At 37.7% G+C, this 20,083-nt stretch overlaps 1 protein-coding gene across 1 annotated transcript in view; it reads right to left on the bottom strand.

Annotated features, from left to right (window-relative positions):
- Window positions 1–3,575: 3,575 nt before the first annotated feature.
- The window catches only part of LOC133653888 (dystroglycan 1-like), a 36,945-nt gene continuing 20,437 nt past the window's right edge, over window positions 3,576–20,083 (bottom strand). Inside the window, exons 2-3 of the mRNA XM_062053703.1 lie at window positions 13,154–13,682; window positions 3,576–9,008 (exon numbers count right to left, since the gene is read on the bottom strand). Of these exons, the coding sequence (XP_061909687.1) occupies window positions 6,696–9,008; window positions 13,154–13,492 (2,652 nt within the window). The 5' untranslated portion in view covers window positions 13,493–13,682 and the 3' untranslated portion in view covers window positions 3,576–6,695. The remainder of the gene's footprint in view (window positions 9,009–13,153; window positions 13,683–20,083) is intronic.

The raw sequence follows: 20,083 nt of genomic DNA, 5'->3' as shown, positions 1-20,083 counted from the left end.
TTTGAGCAGATTGAGTTTCTGGAGCATCACATTCGTGGGGTCAATTAAACACTCAAAATGGCCAAAAAAAGAGAACTTTCATCTGAAACTCGACAGTCTATTCTTGTTCTTAGAAATGAAGGCTATTTCACAAAATTGTTTGGGTGACCCCAAACTTTTGAACGGTAGTATATATATATATATATATATATATATATATATATATATATATATATATATATATATATATATATATATATATATATATATATATATATATATATATATATATATATATATATATATATATATATATATATACACACACACACACACACACACAGTTATGTTCATAATAGCAGTGTGTTTAAAAAGGTGAGTAAACCTCAAAATTCTTCAAATAAATTGTATTTTAATGAACACAAATGCATGCACATTATATTTCAAAGCCAGAAAATTGGAAAAAAAGTAATTGGATTTGATATTTTACAGAAAGTCAATAAATATAAAACAAAAAAATAGCAGTGCTGACATATGTATTTACAAAACTCAAATGTACTGTATAAACTAAGAAAGGCTTGCATATTCAACTTTCTTGAGAATCATTAACTAATATTTTGTTCCTTAACCACGGTTTCTGATAGCTGCTTCACACCTGTGGCACATGGAGTCGACCAACTTCTAGCACCGGTCAACAGGTATTGCAGCCCAGGACAATTGTACTACGTTCCACAATTCCTCTGCATTTCTTGGTTTTGCCTCATGAACAGCATTTTTTATGTCAGCCCACACGTTTTCAATGTGATTAAGGTCCGGGGATTGTGCTGGCCACTCCATTACTTGAATTATGTTTGTCTGAAACCACCTTGCTGGTGTGTTTGGGGTCATTGTCTTGTTGAAACACCCATTTCAAGGGCATTTCCTCTTCAGCATATGGCAACATGACTTCTTCCAGTATTCTGATGTACTCAAACTGATCCATGATCCCTGGTATGCGATAAATAGGACCAACACCATAGTATGAGAAACATCCCTATATCATGATGCCTGCACCACCGTGCTTCACCGTCTTCACTGTGTACTGGGGCTTGAATTCAGTGTTTGCAGGACGTCTGACAAAACTGTCTGTGGCCCTTAGACCCCAAAAGAACAATCTTACTCTCATCAGTCCACAAAATATTACAGCATTTCTTTTTAGGCCAGTCAATGTGTTCTTTGGCAAATTGTAACCGCTTCAGCACATCTTTTTTTTTTAACAATTGGACTTTGTGGGGGCGTTTTGCTGGTAGCTTGGCTTCACATAGACATGGTTTGATTGTTACAGTACTCACAGGCCATCTTAGATCTTCTTTGATCCTCCTGGAGCTGATCATTGGCTGAGCCTTTGCCATTTTGGTTATTCTCCGATCCATTCGAATAGTCTTTTTTTTTTTCTTCCTCGCCTTTCGGGTTTTGGCTGCCATTTTAAAGCGTCTGATATCATTTTAGCTAAACAGCCTATAATTTTATGCACTTCTTTATAGGTTTTTCCCTCTTTTATTAATTTCTTAATCAAAGAACACTCATCTTCTGAACAGTGTCTGGAACGACCCATTTTACTGTTTTTCAAGGACAAATGCACAGCCAGTATATGCAGCGTCAGTTGCCTTGATCCTTAAATAAGGGCCACCTGATTAACACCTTTTTTTTTTCACATAATCAATGACCTCACTTATGGAACTCAGCAGTGCTATTTTTTTTAATACGGCCCTTTCAGTAAATGATTCAGTTTCACAGAATCAGCAGCATGCACGTCATGCCTGTTGGTTTTCTATACCTTTACTAAACCTTTTAGAAACTTACTAGCAGTGTAGAAGTTGAAATTCTATTTATCTTGATCGTGGTGTGGGACTTCTATTATTTTATTTATATATATCCATCCATACATTTTCTACCGCTTGTCCCTTTTTGGGGTCACTGGAGCCTATCAGCTGCATTCGGGCGGAGGCGAGGTACACCCTGGACAAGTCGCCACCTCATCGCAGATTTATATATATATATATATACATACACATACGTATATATATATGTATATATATATATGTCATGTCTGTTGATCATGTTTTTGTTTGGCTTTAAGACTCTTTTTAGTTCCTGTTTACGCTCCATTGTTTGGTTACCATGTCAACCCATTAGTTTCACGTTTTGGACTCACACACCTGTCACTAATCATGTCACTATTATTTAAGCTTGTAGTTGCCAGGCAGTCGGCCTGGCAACATTACTTCTGTTACCTCTACTGCTCATGCCTGTTCATAGATTTGCTCTGCTCAGGCCACAGTAAGTGTTGTTTATTTCATGTCCATAGTTTTGCCCAAGTGCTAGTTTTTGTTTTCTTAGTCAAGTTTGTGTCTCCGCCTTGTGCACACTTTTTGTTCACTCTTGTTTTTAAGTAAGAATTAAATCATGTATTTACCTTCATCCGATGTCCAGTCCAGTTGTTTTGCATCTCGAGAAAGCAATCCACGCAAGAAACTGCGCCATAGTCCACGTATTGACAATATATATATATATATATATGTATATATATATATATATATATACATATATATATATATACGTACATACATATACATATAAAATATACATATATAATATACATACATATATATATACATATACAATATACGTACATATATATATACATATATATAAATATATATATATGTGTATATATATATGTATATATATATATATATATATATATATATATATATATATATATATATATATATATGTATATATTTATAAACGTATATATTTATATATATATATATGTATATATTTATAAACGTATATATTTATATATATATATATGTATATATTTATGTATACATATATATACATGTATATATATATATATATATATATATATATATATATATATATACATATATATATATATATATATACGTATATATATATATATATATATATATATATATATGTATATATATATATATATATATATATATATATATATACGTATATATATATATATATATATATATATACGTATATATATATATATATATATATATATATATATATATACGTATATATATATATATATATATATATATATATATATATATATATATATATAAATATATACATATACATATATACACACATACATATATATATTCACATATATACATATATATAAACACGCACACGTATATACACACACATGTATATACACACACATGTATACATACATACAGAATGGGAAGCACTGTTCATAATAACGGCCATAGATTTGATGGTTAAAAAAAAACTGTGGTTCGGTTTTTTAGCATTAGTACAAAAAAAACATTGTAAAATTTAATCTACAGATTTTTATAAAATAATTATTTACAATGTAACATTTTAATTACTCAGATCCAAATCGGATCTTATGACTGCAAACAGTGGTTGTTTCTACAACAGTAACTTTTACAAAAGAAAAACAATGAGATGTATTTTCAACAGCTCCTCAAGATCCAGTTCCCTTGAAAGAGCCATAAATCATAGCTTCGTTAGAAAACTATTTACTTGACACACATTAAATTGTTTTTAGTGTTTTTAATCATATCCCCAGATTTCTTTGTACTGACAAAGTTACATGAGTATTAAAAAATGTTGACAGATACTGTTATATAGCAGTACCTCAATTTACGAGTAGCATGGGCTAAATTACGTGTTTTTGAGATACGAGCTGCCTGTTGGCAGCCCAAGCACAGCATTCTCAGTCCATACCACACCAAGCACAGATTTAAATAGATTTCAATACATTTTTATGAGCGACATTGATTTGAGATACGAGTGTTTTGAGTTACAAGCTTGGTCATATAATCATTTAAACTCGTAAATTGAGGTATCGCTGTATATATATCAATATTGTAAATTTTTCCAGGTGTTCAGTGAGCGTCTGACTTGTATACATACGGTCTAACATTGAATGCAGTGCATTATCGCACTGTACATTTATGTGATGATCTCTTTAACACAAAAAACAACTTCTGAAAGAGGGACAGTAGACCATTTTGAGGCTTTACAAATAGTAATACATTTTATTAATATACCTTCATAAAACAAGTTTAAGACTGTATAAAAACTCAGTAAAAACATTAGATTTTTTTTACATTTTTATAATGGTGATATCAGGTATGAAATGCACATAATTCACATATTTGTTGCAATCATGTTCAGATGATGCTATTTCTTTGTAGTGGGCAGGTAAACGTTGAATGAACCCTTGCACACTAGTGATTATAAATCTAAACATACAATCAAAAAATAAAATCATTTCACATTGTGGCCCTTCGGTTCCCAACCGGTTGACTGGTAAAACACTAACATTATTCAGTTTGTTCTTTTTTCTATTTCACAGGCACACAATTATTTACATCCCTATATGCAATACCTAGGGGAAAAGTCATGGCCCTGCAGGCCTTCTAGTCCGCATAGCAACTGAATGCAAAGTTGCGACACTGACAGGTTGAGTTTATTTATATTAGGCTAAATATATCTATTTTTTGTCTGTGTCCAAATAAGTCTGATTTGATTTGTAATGTATTCTTTCAACTGTATCACACTTAAATTAGATCAATGGTTTGGCCCAAAAATGGTAAAAACATTTTTTTAATGTATGTCATGATGATTTAAAAGCAGGATATTCCTTTTAAAAGGAAAAAACAAAACAATGGATACAATCAGTGCAAAATACATACTTAAAGGGGACCTCACTTTTTTTTTTAATTTTGCCTATTCACAATCCTGGCACACGTTCTTCTCTATTTCAAAATTATTGTGTTCTGACATGTTTTTGTGTGTAAAAAAACTAAAGAATTGTCTGAACACAAGAATATTGAACAGTTATTTGAGAAGACAATCGCAATCGGTGTTTCTCTTTTTATGCATTCTAACTAGTAAGTAAATGCCATAAAAAGTCTGCTTACAACGGAGCCAAAGGGAGTCGCACTATTCTGCCTATAAAGCCCTTAAAAACATCTAGACACCTCCACTAAGGTGCTGTAAGTATATATGTCATGTAGAAACAGGCACATTTATAATAAGATGTGATACTTACGTTATTTTGCTCATTATAAGGAAAAGCGGCACATTGATTTCAAAAACGCATCACAACGTTCGCTTTTTTCTTCAACAACACCACTGATTACTATTCACTGCAGACTTTATGAGAGCCAACAAACATAATAAAACATCCCTTAATGTACAATGTCTGCTGTCATTAGGCTGCAGATAGAATCTTGTTACATTCCCGTTTAGATTAAGAATGACTCGTAATCCTTGCAAAGAAAGAGGAATGAAACCAAGCATCTTTTCGTGTCTTTCTCGCCATACTTGGGTTTAAATTGGCTGTCAAAGTCTACCAACTTGTTGGATTATTTCCTTATCCTCCTTTATCAAGGTGAGAGGCATTACTTATAAACTAGAATAACTAGAACAAGCTCCAACGCGAAAAAGGAGCTCACCAGTTGTCTACATAGCCACCCAAGCTAGTGATCACGGCGCTGCTATAAATAGTTTTTCTGCATTAGCGCTTATAATAACAATATCATTAATACTTGGTTATTACTCAAGTCCCGAAATGTAAATGGAGTATTGTTGGCGGTGTTTGAATGGTGATCGAGAGGGTTTTTTGGGCACTCATGTCTCTCATAATGATTGTAAGCAATAGGCAAAATTCCAAAACAAGTGCAGTTCCCTTTTAGGAGGGTAATGGAAATACAATATAAACCATATTTGTTTTTTAAAAAGGAGTGTTACATGTGCTCAATTGTCACACTGTGATGAAAAAGCATTCCACTGGCCCCTTCATTGTGACATAGCAGCCTGCCTGACCAGTTACCACAGCAAAAACACAAAACATCTCAAACGGCAAGTTCAGTGGCACAAAATAAAAAATTAAAAATATATATTTTGTTTCTAACTAAATTAGTCTACATCAACAACAGGTGACATAAGTGTAATGTCCCTTGTGAAGAAACTATTTCATTAAAAGTTTTACGATGCAATTTGAAATGTTTCTAATTGAATTTCAATGGTAAATTCTGTGTGAAATGTGGCCTAACAAGTACTTGAATGTGAAGTTTGTGACGGTTAAGAAGCAGCAAAATATAGGACAAAACATAGAATGAAATCATTATTCTACATTAATATGCTTTCAGTTTGGCTTTTGGTATTAAACTGCCCTCTAGAATTAACAGGTACCACATCTTAGTAAACCAAGCTGACAGACCGATAAGAGTGATACAGCTCTCAAATAATACCACAGCAAGGGAGAGCCTCAAGTCTGTTGTCATGGTAACATCTGCTAAAAGGCCCAGTGGGCTTCAGGCTCTCCTCTATTATGTTCTATACAATAGAAATAGTACATCATTCAAGATAAAATTGACTCTTCTTCTGGGCAATACAGACAAAGCATTTGAAAGTCAAAAGCAGATCTGAAGAACAAAAAAAGAAGGGAAGAGTAATGGAATTACAAACTGTTCGCCGTCTATTTTGCCTGTTCCAGTAGGAGAAAGTTGATTTATCTAATCCATGATGATCAAACGATGCGTATGGTCGCCTGCATTGAAATCCATGAAAAGTTACATCTGTAGTCAGTAGTTTTCCCACAAGCATCCCTACAGTGCACCTGAATTCCAAGCTGAAAGCTTCAGTGTGTGTTAGGGAGGAACATAGGGGGGTGGTGACCTGTAGGAGGTCATGTTCTTAGGACGAGAGCCTTTGCCTTCAATGGGGACAGTAAAAGGTGGTGGGGGCTGGTAAGGAGGCGCATTGGGATCATCATCCTGATAAACAGAATACTCTTCCAACAAATCCTGGTTTAGCAGTGTACTGTGGGGACCAGCCATGTTAGGGTACTCTGGTGGAGGAAGTGGTGGCTTTTCCTCCTGAAGGATAAGCGGGATGCTGGAGGACGGAGGGGACTTGGAATCATCCAGCTCATCTGCAAATATTATGGGAACTCCCTTTTTGATGAAGGTAGCCTGCTCCTCCATGGTCATCTTTCCTCTGCGCTTCTTACGGTAACAGACCATGGCGATGATACCTGCAAATAATAAGAGTGCTGCTACCACAACCGCAGGGATGACGGTGTGCAGGTAGACATCATCACTGCTCCTACGACCGGTCCCAGGGGAAGGTGTAGCTGTAGGAAGAACGGGGATTGGCGGAACCTCCCCTGGTGGTATAAAGGTGTAGCTTTGACATTTGTTTGTGCCACGTACGGAGATATTAATGGGTTTGAATTCAGGCTCCATGGCTTTAACAAAAGCTGGTTTTGGTGTCCCTTGTGGATCAGCAATCCTGTTGCTGAGAGACGTAATCTGGTCCTTAGGACAAGGATTTTGCTGGAGACTATTATTGGACCATTCTATCACAATGGAGCCCTTAGTGATGCTTCGTAGGGTCACTGTGCTGCTATTTCGATCACCAAGCGCGTAAGCTAACTTTTTTGTCAAAATAATCTTTTTATGGATGTCACTGCTTAATGTTTTGGGGTCACCGTGGAAACGGGCGGAAAAAACAACTGGTGGTTTATCATTAGTAGACCAATGGTTTACTTGAACCTCAAATGCATCCATGACACTTTTCCCACCTTTATCTGTGGCCAGCATGAAGTACTCGTGTTTGCCCTTGTGTTGCTCTTCGGGAAGTCCATACAAAAGCTGGATGGTGCTGTTGAACTGAATCCAAGACGTTTCACTGACTGCCTCTTTGGAGGGTTGCTTCAAAATCAAACGCAGCTTGTCGGTTGTACCATCCTCTTTGTCGAAGAAAGTATCAGGAGGAATTTTGAGCTCAAAGTATGTGCCAACCCATGCATTTACCTGATCAATTGGGTTGCGGATCTCTGGCATCTGATTCAAGTCTGGAGACAAGGAGAGAGGAGTGGTGCGTTTAGGTGGTTTTGCTGTGGTAGATTTGGGTTCTCTGGGAGCAGGGGTTGACGTCTTAGGTTTCTTGGGCTTTCTTGTGCTAGATGGTTTAGGTTTTTTGGTGGTGCTTGGTAGTGTTGGTAAAGCAGTGGCTTCCACAAATGTAGGTCTGGTCATTGTAGGTTGGATGGGCATGGTGCTTGTCGATCCCAATATCCTGGTAGGTTGGGGGGGACCCAAAACAGGTGTATGTGCAATCTGATCTCTAACTTTCATTGTAGGCTTCACAGGAAGAGGTAAAGGGCCACGTACAGGAGGTGCAGAGTGGTCTGTTGCTGGGGCAATTGAGGGTGAAGTTGGGGTCGGAACAATGCGTAGAGGTGGCTCTGGATAACTAGTTGGCGGAAGCAGGGAGGGCACTGGAGTAGGAGTGTTGTACAACTGTCGTTTGACACGTTTTACTGCATGGGGCTTTTTGTTGACAATGTGCCAGCCAACCACTGGATATGCCAGTGTGGCTGACATTGTTCCATCCTTTGCAGAGAATTGGACAATGCTGATGTCAGGGATATTGCCCTGGTCAAGGGCACATCCGAGTTTCCAAGACAGCAGAACGCCGTTCTCCACCACTTTCTTGGCATTTCCTGGTCCCGCCATAAAAGCAGACATGTCAAATAAGCGGTTGTTCACAACAGGTACAAGTCTCATGTGCTCAATGGGGACATGTGAGAATTTTCTCATAACAGTTAGTAAACTGACCCTCTGTTTAGCTACCATCTTAGTCAAGTCAGCATCCAGTATGACAGTGAGGACAGTGACAAGCTCCTCAGGGCCACAAGTGAAAGGCTGCAGGCCACTGATATTAGACTGTAGCACGAGCAGGGATGGTTCAGTGTCTGCCCGCTCCTCAGGGTATACTTCAATGGAGAAGACTGTACTGGGGGACTCTTGGCTGCCGGTCTTCTCATTCATGTCTTGTCCAGACACAGATATATGATACACACCTTTATCTTGCTCCAGGGCCAAGCCTCTCAGAATACAATTTTCTTTGTCCCAATAGAGCCATGATGGTAATGCTGGCTGCCCCATCTCAGTAAGCTAAAATAACAAAACAAGGAGACACAAACACTTTAGCATAAAGCTCAACTGAATTTTGCACTAAAAACTAATTTCAAACAATTCCCTCAAAATGTTACTTTCCCTCTCATAAATAAAGTGTAGATACTTTGCACATAATGTAAACTAGTGTCATATGCAGTATTCAATAGAGATGTAATGGTAAACCATTATCACTGTTTTAAGGCCATGGTTATTTTATTTTCTGTACAGTAAGGAAACAAAATGCAAAATAGAAAGCTAATTGGCTTTTCTTTAAACTGCTATAATGTTGTTTAAAATTGAACATTGAAACAGAACTGCTAGCAGGTCATTCTCTAATAAAAATGAACATTTTATGCTAGCCTTTTAGCAAATGTTTACCTTTTAAACCTAATAATCATGGATTTTGTTACTTGGAGCCATCTTTGAAGTATGATATCTGTTCCCCTGTTATCATGCTAACATTGACCCATTTTAGTAGTGAAAATGTATTTTTTTTAAATAACAAATTATGGTTTCTCAGTACTTGACCAACAAGTAATTGAATTACTAAAGGAATTACCCTTTCATTGATTTAATTAATTACGAGGGAAAGCAATTAATAAACTACTTTAAAAAAATCAAACATCTGGCTTATGCAATTGAGAGACGAATCATATTTGGGTACAGTGTGTCTTTAAAAGGCAGTTCTTGTTGCCTAGTCACATGTGACGTCAGCACCCAGAAAGCAGCACTTGTGTGTCTTAGATGAGCAGTAGCAGTTTGTCGGCAGTTCCAGCAGCTCTGTTGAATGTTTTTACTGGATTGTGATACTTCTGGTCAATAAAGAGATTGAATGTGCTTCCAAGGCTGTCATATCTTCTAGTCCACAAAGGGGTATAGTTGGGATTGCAAGTTGAAGGTTTTATACTTCAATCATTGATTTGATCCCTCATAGTTAGTAGTAGTGTGTATGTGTGCGTGTGTTTGTTGTCTGCTGTGTGTGATGTTGCCTCTCTCTATGATATCAAGTTCATTTCCGTGTTCAGTTCTGGTTGTTGCTACATGTTACACATCAACAATAGCGCGCTACGTTACATCAGAACTCTGATTATTATACATACCTTATGTAAACGATTCCACCACAATACGCTGCTTTTAGCGGGAGTTGCGGTCTTGCTCGCCTCATAAGGTACCGGTAGTTGTATTTCCCACACTTGGCTGTTTTTTGTGCTGCTGCCTTTTTTAAACACTTTGCAGTGTGCAGTCATTTGTTCAACACATGTTGCCGCAAAACCAACTAAATGTACCTTTTTTAAACACTTTGCAGTGTGCAGTCATTTTTTCAACACATGTTGCCGCAAAACCAACTAAATGTGCTGACAAATGTTATTTTCTTTGAAACAAACATCTCATTACCGTTAGCATTAGCCATGTTTTGAATCCCCGCTAAAAAATTAAGGGGGCAGGAGAGGGTTTTGGAAGCTCCTGGAGGTAAGAAGTATGCTGGAGCAAGGGGAGAAAAAAAAAAAGTTGTATTTTTTTAAATAGTCTGAAACAAAAAACTTTAATATATAGATAAAATCAATATGTCGCCCAGGCCTAACATGTGTAAAGTCTCAAGCAGGCACAGACACATACACACAGGCCAATTAAGTTGTAATGCAAGTACCATTAAAAATAGCTACTAAATAAATCAGAAGTTACTCACCAGTTACTTAGTAATTAAGTGTTTTTTCAATGAATACTTGAGAAATATTTGAATGACTATGTTTTACTTCTACTTGAGTAGTACGGCGTGGCGAAGTTGGTAGAGTGGCCGTGCCAGCAATCGGAGGGTTGCTGGTTACTGGGGTTCAAGCCCCACCTTCTACCATCCTAGTCACGTTTGTTGTGTCCTTGGGCAAGACACTTCACCCTTGCTCCTGATGGCTGCTGGTTAGCGCCTTGCATGGCAGCTCCCGCCATCAGTGTGTGAATGTGTGTGTGAATGGGTGAATGTGGAAATACTGTCGAAGCGCTTTGAGTACCTTGAAGGTAGAAAAGCGCCTTACAAGTACAACCCATTTATCATTTATTTAAAATAATGGTAATTTCTACAGCTCTTATTTTTTTGTGATGGAGTGATTGGAGCACATACACGTTTGTCACAAAAAACATTCATGAAGTTTGGTTCTTTTATGAATTTATTGTGGGTCTACTGAAAATGTGTGCTGGGTCAAAAGTATACATACAGCAATGTTAATATTTGGTTACATGTCCCTTGGCAAGTTTCACTGCAATAAGACACTTTTGGTAGCCATCTACAAGCTTCTGGTTGAATTTTTGACCACTCCTCTTGACAAAATTGGTGCAGTTCAGCTACATTTGTTGGTTTTCTGACATGGACTTGTTTCTACAGCATTGTCCACATGTTCTCAATGGGGTTTAAGTCAGGACTTTGGGAAGGCCATTCTAAAATCTTCATTTTAGCCTGACTTAGCCATTCCTTTACCACTTTTGACGTGTGTTTGGGGTCATTGTCCTGTTGGAACAGCGCCCAGGACCCAACCTCCGGGCTGATGATTTTAGGTTGTCCTGAAGAATTTGGAAGGAAATCCTCCTTTTTCATTGTCCCATTGACTCTCTGTAAAGCACCAGTTCCATTGGCAGCAAACAGGCCTAGAGCATAATACTACCACTACCATGCTTGACAGTAGGTATGGTGTTGCTGGGATTAAAGGCCTCACCTTTTCTCCTCCAAACATATTGCGGGGTATTGTGGCCAAACTTTTGTTTCATCTGACCACAGAACTTTCCTCCAGAAGGTCTTATCTTTGCCCATGTGATCAGCAGCAAACTGTAGCCGAGCCTTAAGGTGTTGCTTATGGAGCAAGGGCTTCCTTCTTGCATGGTAGCCTCTCAGTCCATGGCGATGCAAAACACGCTTGACTGTGGACACTGACACCTGTGTTCCAGCAGCTTCCAATTCATTGCAGACCTGCTATTTGGTGGTTCTCGGTTGACTCTTGATCATCCTGACCAATTTTCTCTCAGTAGCTTGCGTTTTCTTCCTGGTCGTGGCAGTGACAAAACTGTGCAATGCACTTTATACTTACGAACAATTGTCTGCACAGTTGCTCTTGGGACCTTAAGCTGCTTTAAAATGGCTCCAAGTTACTTTCCTGACTTGTTCAAGTCAATGATTCGTTTTTTTTCAAATCTGTGCTGAGTTCCTTTGACTTTCCCATTGTCGCGTTTGTAACCGAGTCTAATGACTGCATCACATGGGCCCTATTTAAATGGGCTCAGGGAAGTCAACAGGTGTCGTCAATCATAGCTAAGAGGCCATGCCATGAAGCTAATTTGATTGTAACTTTTCTACATCACCAAAATTGATAATGTATGTTGCTGTATGTATAATTTTGACCAAGCAGATTTGGTCACATTTTCAGTAGACCCATAATAAATTCATAAAAGAACCAAACTTCATGAATGTTTTTTGTGATAAACAAGTATGTGCTCCAATCACTCTATCACAAAAAAATAAGAGATGTAGAAATTATGTCCTTCACAGGTGTATGTAAACTTTTGACCACGACTGTGTATGTGTGTGTGTATGTACTGTATATATATATATATATATATATATATATATATATATATATATATATATATATATATATATATATATATATAATAAAGCTTTGTAGACCCTTGCTGATGTCTGTATCTCCTCTACATAACAGCCATAAAAATAACCCCCCCAAATATATTACAATATATTATACAGTATATACATTCATACATTATTTTACTTATTTGTTTTCACCAAAAAAAAACTTGTTTTTTAAAGGTGTGGCGGCTTTTATTTCGCTGTCGTGAGCCGCCACGATTAAGTACATGTAAGGGAAACCCTGTACCATATTAAATAAAAAAATTTAAATAAAACATTGAAAGAGGGGAAAAAGTTTCTTTTGTCACACTAACAGTGTACTGGATTCATCAAATGCTGTGCCTTTAGCTACAGTGAGTATGAGAGCCATTGCTCTTTATTTAAGATTACCATATGTTGATATTACTAACAACTTCAGGGATATAATAATATTGCCTTATTGTAAATTTGGACAGGAACACATTGCAGTCATCACATATTTCATTCAATCTTGTATCCATTAAACACTTACATGGAGATTATAGCTTGCATTGTCAGATACCAGTGGAATCCTCATCTGAAACACCTGGCCCACAATCGCTGAAGAATCAGGGATGCCAGCCTGTACTCCCCCATTCTTCACCGATGGCTCAAAGGCTAAAGCAGCAGACTGGAGCTCAGAGAGTATAGATGACTGCATTGAAGCCTCCAGTTGAATTGTGAACATCTCCACCTGTGCATTTTGCTGTTCCGATGCAGTACCCTGAGCCATTGCTATCAGAAGTCCTATTACTAGGGAGACTGTCGTACTGCAAAGGAGCCTGCACCTCCCAGCATCCCCACCGCTCACGTCTCCCAGTTTATAGTGCATAGCAGTAGGCCCTTGAGCTGCCTAGCAGATGAACGACTTAAGAGGCCACATGCACCGTAGTCAGTCAGATGACACGCTTCGGGTCCGATTCCCTCGTTATTGGCTGTGCTCACAGATTGAGTTGTTCCTTTGTTGTTTTCTGGGATCCATCAAGAGGTCTTTGGCAGCCAGTTATACAGCATGCCAGCAACTACAAGAGAAGACAAACATGACTGAAGTGAAAAAAACATTAAAGCAAACATGACTGCATCAAAAAAAAAAAATCTAGTACACAAACACATTTCCTTATTCCCAATAATGCTCACTATAATGCTGCAGTTTTTGTTATCCACAGATTGCGAACACACACCTGTTCTGTATGCATTCATGTATGTTGTGTCTAATAGGTGTCTTCTGATGTTATTTGCCTGTCAGACCTTGAGCAAGCTAGCAAGAGCTTCTTTGACGTGGCACATGAGGGGGGTGTTTGGGGAAGCGGAACTACAGTACGATTACGTAAATCAATTTAGAACCTCTGAAATGCTCTGGGGACTTATCTACTGTATATAACTATAAATGATAAATTAAATGGGTTATACTTGTATAGTGCTTTTCTACCTTCAAGGTACTCAAAGCGCTTTGACAGTATTTCCACATTCACCCATTCACACACACATTCACACACTGATGGCGGGAGCTGCCATGCAAGGCGCTAACCAGCAGCCATCAGGAGCAAGGGTGAAGTGTCTTGCCCAAGGACACAACGGACGTGACTAGGATGGTAGAAGGTGGGGATTGAACCCCAGTAACCAGCAACCCTCCGATTGCTGGCAGGGCCACTCTACCAACTTCGCCACGCCGTCCCCTATACGAATAATTTTGAAAAGGTCTCTGTAAGCCAGAAACCCCAAATAATTTCGATTAGCAGTTGTGTTTTTATAGATCACATTCAAGGTATGTGGAAAGTAAAAAAAAAAAAACATGACAAATAAAGAACATCCAAAATATTTCATAGAAAATAACACGTATCACGCTCGATCGATGTCAACTTGTTAGCCTTTTGGACGTGACATCAATGATTGTGTGAGCTTAAAAGAGTATAAATATGTATACAATTTTGGGGAGCCACCCTTTGGCAGGCCAAAATAAACGACTTAGCGGGCCTATTGTGGCCCACAAGCCCCACTTTGGGCACCACTACCTTAGAGATTGTAGAGAGTGAACTCTTAATTCTAAAGCAGTGGTTTGATGCCACTAAACTCTCAATCAATTTAAATGAAACAAAATATACATATATATAAAACTAACATACATTGTCACATAAAAAGTATTTGGAAATAGAGTATATTCATCAAATGTTTGGGGAATTTATATAGATGGCAAACTAAATTGGAAACTGCACATAAATATACTCATGACAAAGATGGCAAAAAATGTTGCGATGTTACATAAAATCAAAAACTCTGTAAATCAAATGCTCTTAACATGTTGTATAATTATTGTGTACTTACATATCTCAATTATTGCATTGACATTTGGGGTAATGATTATAAATTAAACATCAACCTAATTTTCTTTCTGGAAAAAAAAAGATTGATGGATAGATGGATCTGTATTGTCATTGCACAAGTACAACTACATTTTGTTTTCAGCACAAACCCGTTCAAGATTAGACAAACAGCGTATAGGGTTACAGAACAAGAGCGCTGATGGGTTACCACAAGGTCCTCCTTGTGAAAGATGGGAAAAAGGTAGACCCTGTGGGAGGGTGTGTATAACAAATGTTTTTAAAAGTCATTAGATTTGTAAATTGTGCACATTAATATGCTCATGCCAATGCTATTTTCAGTTAATTAAAAACATTAAAACTACATGATCTTGTTGAACTCAACAGTGCTATTGTAACGTATAAAGCTCATAACCGCATGCTGCCTCAGTGTCTACAGGAGAGGTTCAAACCCAGGGAGAGTCCATACGACCTCAGAGGTTCACTGTCATTTGAAAAAACAAACGTGAGAACTAGTTTAAAAAGTATATATATATTAGGGCTGCAACAACTAATCGATTAAATCGATTAAAATCGATTATAAAAATAGTTGCCGATTAATTTAGTCATCGATTCGTTGGATCTATGCTATGCGCAGAGGCTTTTTTTTTTTTTAAAAAAAAAAACTTTTTTTTTATTTTTTTTTATTTTTTTAAATAAACCTTTATTTATAAACTGCAACATGTACAAACAGCTGAGAAACAATCAAAATAAGTATGGTGCCAGTATGCTGGGTTTTTTTTTCAATAAAATACTGGAAAGGATAGAAATGTAGTTTGTCTCTTTTATCCGATTATTAATCAATTAATCGAAGTAATAATCGACAGATTAATCGATTATCAAATTAATCGTTAGTTGCAGCCCTAATATATATATATATATACCTGTATATACAGTGGGGCAAAAAAAGTATTTAGTCAGCCACCCATTGATTGTCAATGGGTGGCTGACTAAATACTTTTTTGCCCCACTGTATATATATATATATATATATATATATATATATATATATATATATATATATATATATATATATATATACACATATACAGGTAAAAGCCAGTAAATTAGAATATTTTGAAAAACTTTATTTATTTCAGTAATTGCATTCAAAAGGTGTAACTTGTACATTATATTTATTCATTGCACACAGACTGATGCATTCAAATGTTTATTTCATTTAATTTTGATGATTTGAAGTGGCAACAAATGAAAATCCAAAATTCCGTGTGTCACACAATTAGAATATTACTTAAGGCTAATGCAAAAAAGGGATTTTTAGAAATGTTGGCCAACTGAAAAGTATGAAAATGAAAAATATGAGCATGTACAATACTCAATACTTGGTTGGAGCTCCTTTTGCCTCAATTACTGCGTTAATGCGGCGTGGCATGGAGTCGATGAGTTTCTGGCACTGCTCAGGTGTTATGAGAGCCCAGGTTGCTCTGATAGTGGCCTTCAACTCTTCTGCGTTTTTGGGTCTGGCATTCTGCATCTTCCTTTTCACAATACCCCACAGATTTTCTATGGGGCTAAGGTCAGGGGAGTTGGCGGGCCAATTTAGAACAGAAATACCATGGTCCGTAAACCAGGCACGGGTAGATTTTGCGCTGTGTGCAGGCGCCAAGTCCTGTTGGAACTTGAAATCTCCATCTCCATAGAGCAGGTCAGCAGCAGGAAGCATGAAGTGCTCTAAAACTTGCTGGTAGACGGCTGTGTTGACCCTGGATCTCAGGAAACAGAGTGGACCGACACCAGCAGATGACATGGCACCCCAAACCATCACTGATGGTGGAAACTTTACACTAGACTTCAGGCAACGTGGATCCTGTGCCTCTCCTGTCTTCCTCCAGACTCTGGGACCTCGATTTCCAAAGGAAATGCAAAATTTGCTTTCGTTTCCACCATCAGTGATGGTTTGGGGTGCCATGTCATCTGCTGGTGTCGGTCCACTCTGTTTCCTGAGATCCAGGGTCAACACAGCCGTCTACCAGCAAGTTTTAGAGCACTTCATGCTTCCTGCTGCTGACCTGCTCTATGGAGATGGAGATTTCAAGTTCCAACAGGACTTGGCGCCTGCACACAGCGCAAAATCTACCCGTGCCTGGTTTACGGACCATGGTATTTCTGTTCTAAATTGGCCCGCCAACTCCCCTGACCTTAGCCCCATAGAAAATCTGTGGGGTATTGTGAAAAGGAAGATGCAGAATGCCAGACCCAAAAACGCAGAAGAGTTGAAGGCCACTATCAGAGCAACCTGGGCTCTCATAACACCTGAGCAGTGCCAGAAACTCATCGACTCCATGCCACGCCGCATTAACGCAGTAATTGAGGCAAAAGGAGCTCCAACCAAGTATTGAGTATTGTACATGCTCATATTTTTCATTTTCATACTTTTCAGTTGGCCAACATTTCTAAAAATCCCTTTTTTGTATTAGCCTTAAGTAATATTCTAATTTTGTGACTAACGGAATTTTGGATTTTCATTTGTTGCCACTTCAAATCATCAAAATTAAATGAAATAAACACTTGAATGCATCAGTCTGTGTGCAATGAATAAATATAATGTACAAGTTACACCTTTTGAATGCAATTACTGAAATAAATCAAGTTTTTCAAAATATTCTAATTTACTGGCTTTTACCTACCGTAATTTCCGGACTATAAGCCGCACCTGACTATAAGCCGCACCAGCTAAATTTAGGGGAAAATACAGATTGCTCCATATATAAGCTGCACCCGACTATAAGCCGCAGGGTTTTGATGTGTAATTAGCGTAGTATATAGGGGTTCCTGCTACCACGGAGGGGATTGTCGGGACAGAGATGACTGTTTGGGAACGCAAAGCATCCCATTTATTAACAATAAATCTTTCAATCATTCAATCAAACTTTCACATCTTTGACATGGCGAACAGCATTCGTGCAGAGTACAAATAATACAACGCTGCAAAGTAATACAAAGTGCTCGCCTGTACGTTATCAAAATAACCAGCCTACCGGTATATGAAAAGTCAGTCTTTAATCATTGTGTCATCGTCTTCCTCCTGCGTACTAAAACCACCGAAATCCTCTTCGTCGGTGTCGGAGAAGAACAGGCCGTATATAAGCCGCACCCTTGTATAAGCCGCAGGGACCAGAACGAGGGGGAAAAGTAGCGGCTTATAGTCCGGAAATTACGGTATATACACACAAACTGAAATATTTTAACCAAGTGTTTTTTTTTTTTTTAAATAACTAAAAAATAACTCAAATGAATTGACACACAATATGCAGTACTTTCTTAGCAGAAGAAACATTATTGTTCTGGATTCTAAACAGCTATATTATTATTTGTAATCAAATTTAAAAAAAGTAATCAAATATAATTGTTTTCCATTTTAAATGTAAAAGTTTGAGAATGTTTTTTTTTAGTTATTATTATTGATAAAGACAAATTGAGTGGTCACTTTGCTTTACATACGGTGCATGTGACAACACGCATGTTCACTTTCAGTTGAGGACAGCTTCGTCCTTGTTAATAAAGTTGTTGGGAAAAAAAAGTGACTAAAGATTGATCACCCTTGCAAAGACAGCACAGCCTGTAGGTTCAATGTGCACAATTGAACATTGTAGTTCCTCCGACAATGTGTAAAAATTAGCTTCTGGTATGTGGTTTCTTTAACGTGCAAAGATGTTCAAGTGTCTTGTATTCATGTTAGCATTTAAAGGGGAACTGCACTTTTTTGCCTACTCAGTGGCCTTGTGGTTAGTGTGTCCCCCCTGAGATCGGTAGGTTGTGAATTCAAACCCCGGCCGAGTCATACCAAAGACTATAAAAATGGGACCCATTATCTCCCTGCTTGGCACTCAGCATCAAGGGTTGGAATTGGGGGTTAAATCACCAAAAGTGATTCCCGGGTGCGGCCACCGCTGCTGCCCACTGCTCCCCTCACCTCCCAGGGGGTGAACATGGGGATGGGTCAAATGCAGAGGACACATTTCACCACACCTAGTGTGTGTGTAACAATCATTGGTACTTTAACTTTAGGAATTTTGCTGATCGTTCACAATCATTATTAAAGACATGACGGATGGATTTAAAAAAAAAATGTTTATGCATTCTAACTTGTAAATAAATGTACATAAAAGTCCGCTTACAGCGGAGCCAATGGAAGGTCCTCTATTTCGCACATAAAATGGGCGAAATAGAAAAGATGGGCACATTCCAAAAAAATGTAGTTACCCTTTAAGCAAGCACTAGTCGGTCCGTGAGTTTATCAATGTGCTGCATTCACTCAGTTTTTCGATAAATACAATTTAAAAAGGTAGTATTAGAGGTCAGAAGTTTAACCGTTATCATTAAAACTAGGGGTGTAACGATTGATCAATACATCGATAGATCAATTTTAGGGATATAACTGTAAATGGCATAATGATAAACTGCGGTAAAATTTCTAGACATTAGTACTACCGTTTAAATTTTTAATTATCGAAAAAACATCATTTAACAATGCATTTTAGGCAACACTGCTTACATCCTGGAAACGGAAGCAACGCAGCACCAGCACATGCGCACTAGCATCGTTAGACTTGAGAAAAAATATGCTGACTTTGCTCGAGTAATTTGCTCTGTTCAATCCCAGTAAACGGAGCCGATTGCTTCGTTTCACTCGTTTCTACTTCCGTGGAGTGTAGGCGTTCATTCAAGAGGTGTCGACAGTATTGGAGACGGACGCATCTGTCCCCCACTTAAAAGTATATCTTGGAGGAGAAAATTATTTGATGTTGCAGTTTAATTTTTGAAAGTGCAACATCACATCCTTCCGTCAGCTGCTGGGACTGAAAGTTACCATGCAGCTTGCGATGTGTCGGGAATGTTGCCACAACTTGTTTATAAAGTCTTTAGTTTGTTTAATGGGATACTTACTCGTCCTTTATTTAACTGCTAACTTTGTCAGTCACAAAATGTTTTGTCATCTCATCGAATTGAACACAGGCTGTGTTGTCAGTGAGCAACAAAGATTGTGTATTAGATGTGAAAGATGTCACTCTTGTTTATTTTTGTTGGCCAAACTGTTGCATTGA

This window comes from Entelurus aequoreus, linkage group LG07, assembly GCF_033978785.1.
Source record: "Entelurus aequoreus isolate RoL-2023_Sb linkage group LG07, RoL_Eaeq_v1.1, whole genome shotgun sequence".
NCBI classification, from domain to species: domain Eukaryota; kingdom Metazoa; phylum Chordata; class Actinopteri; order Syngnathiformes; family Syngnathidae; genus Entelurus; species Entelurus aequoreus.
This window is presented reverse-complemented; position numbering and strand designations above follow the sequence as displayed.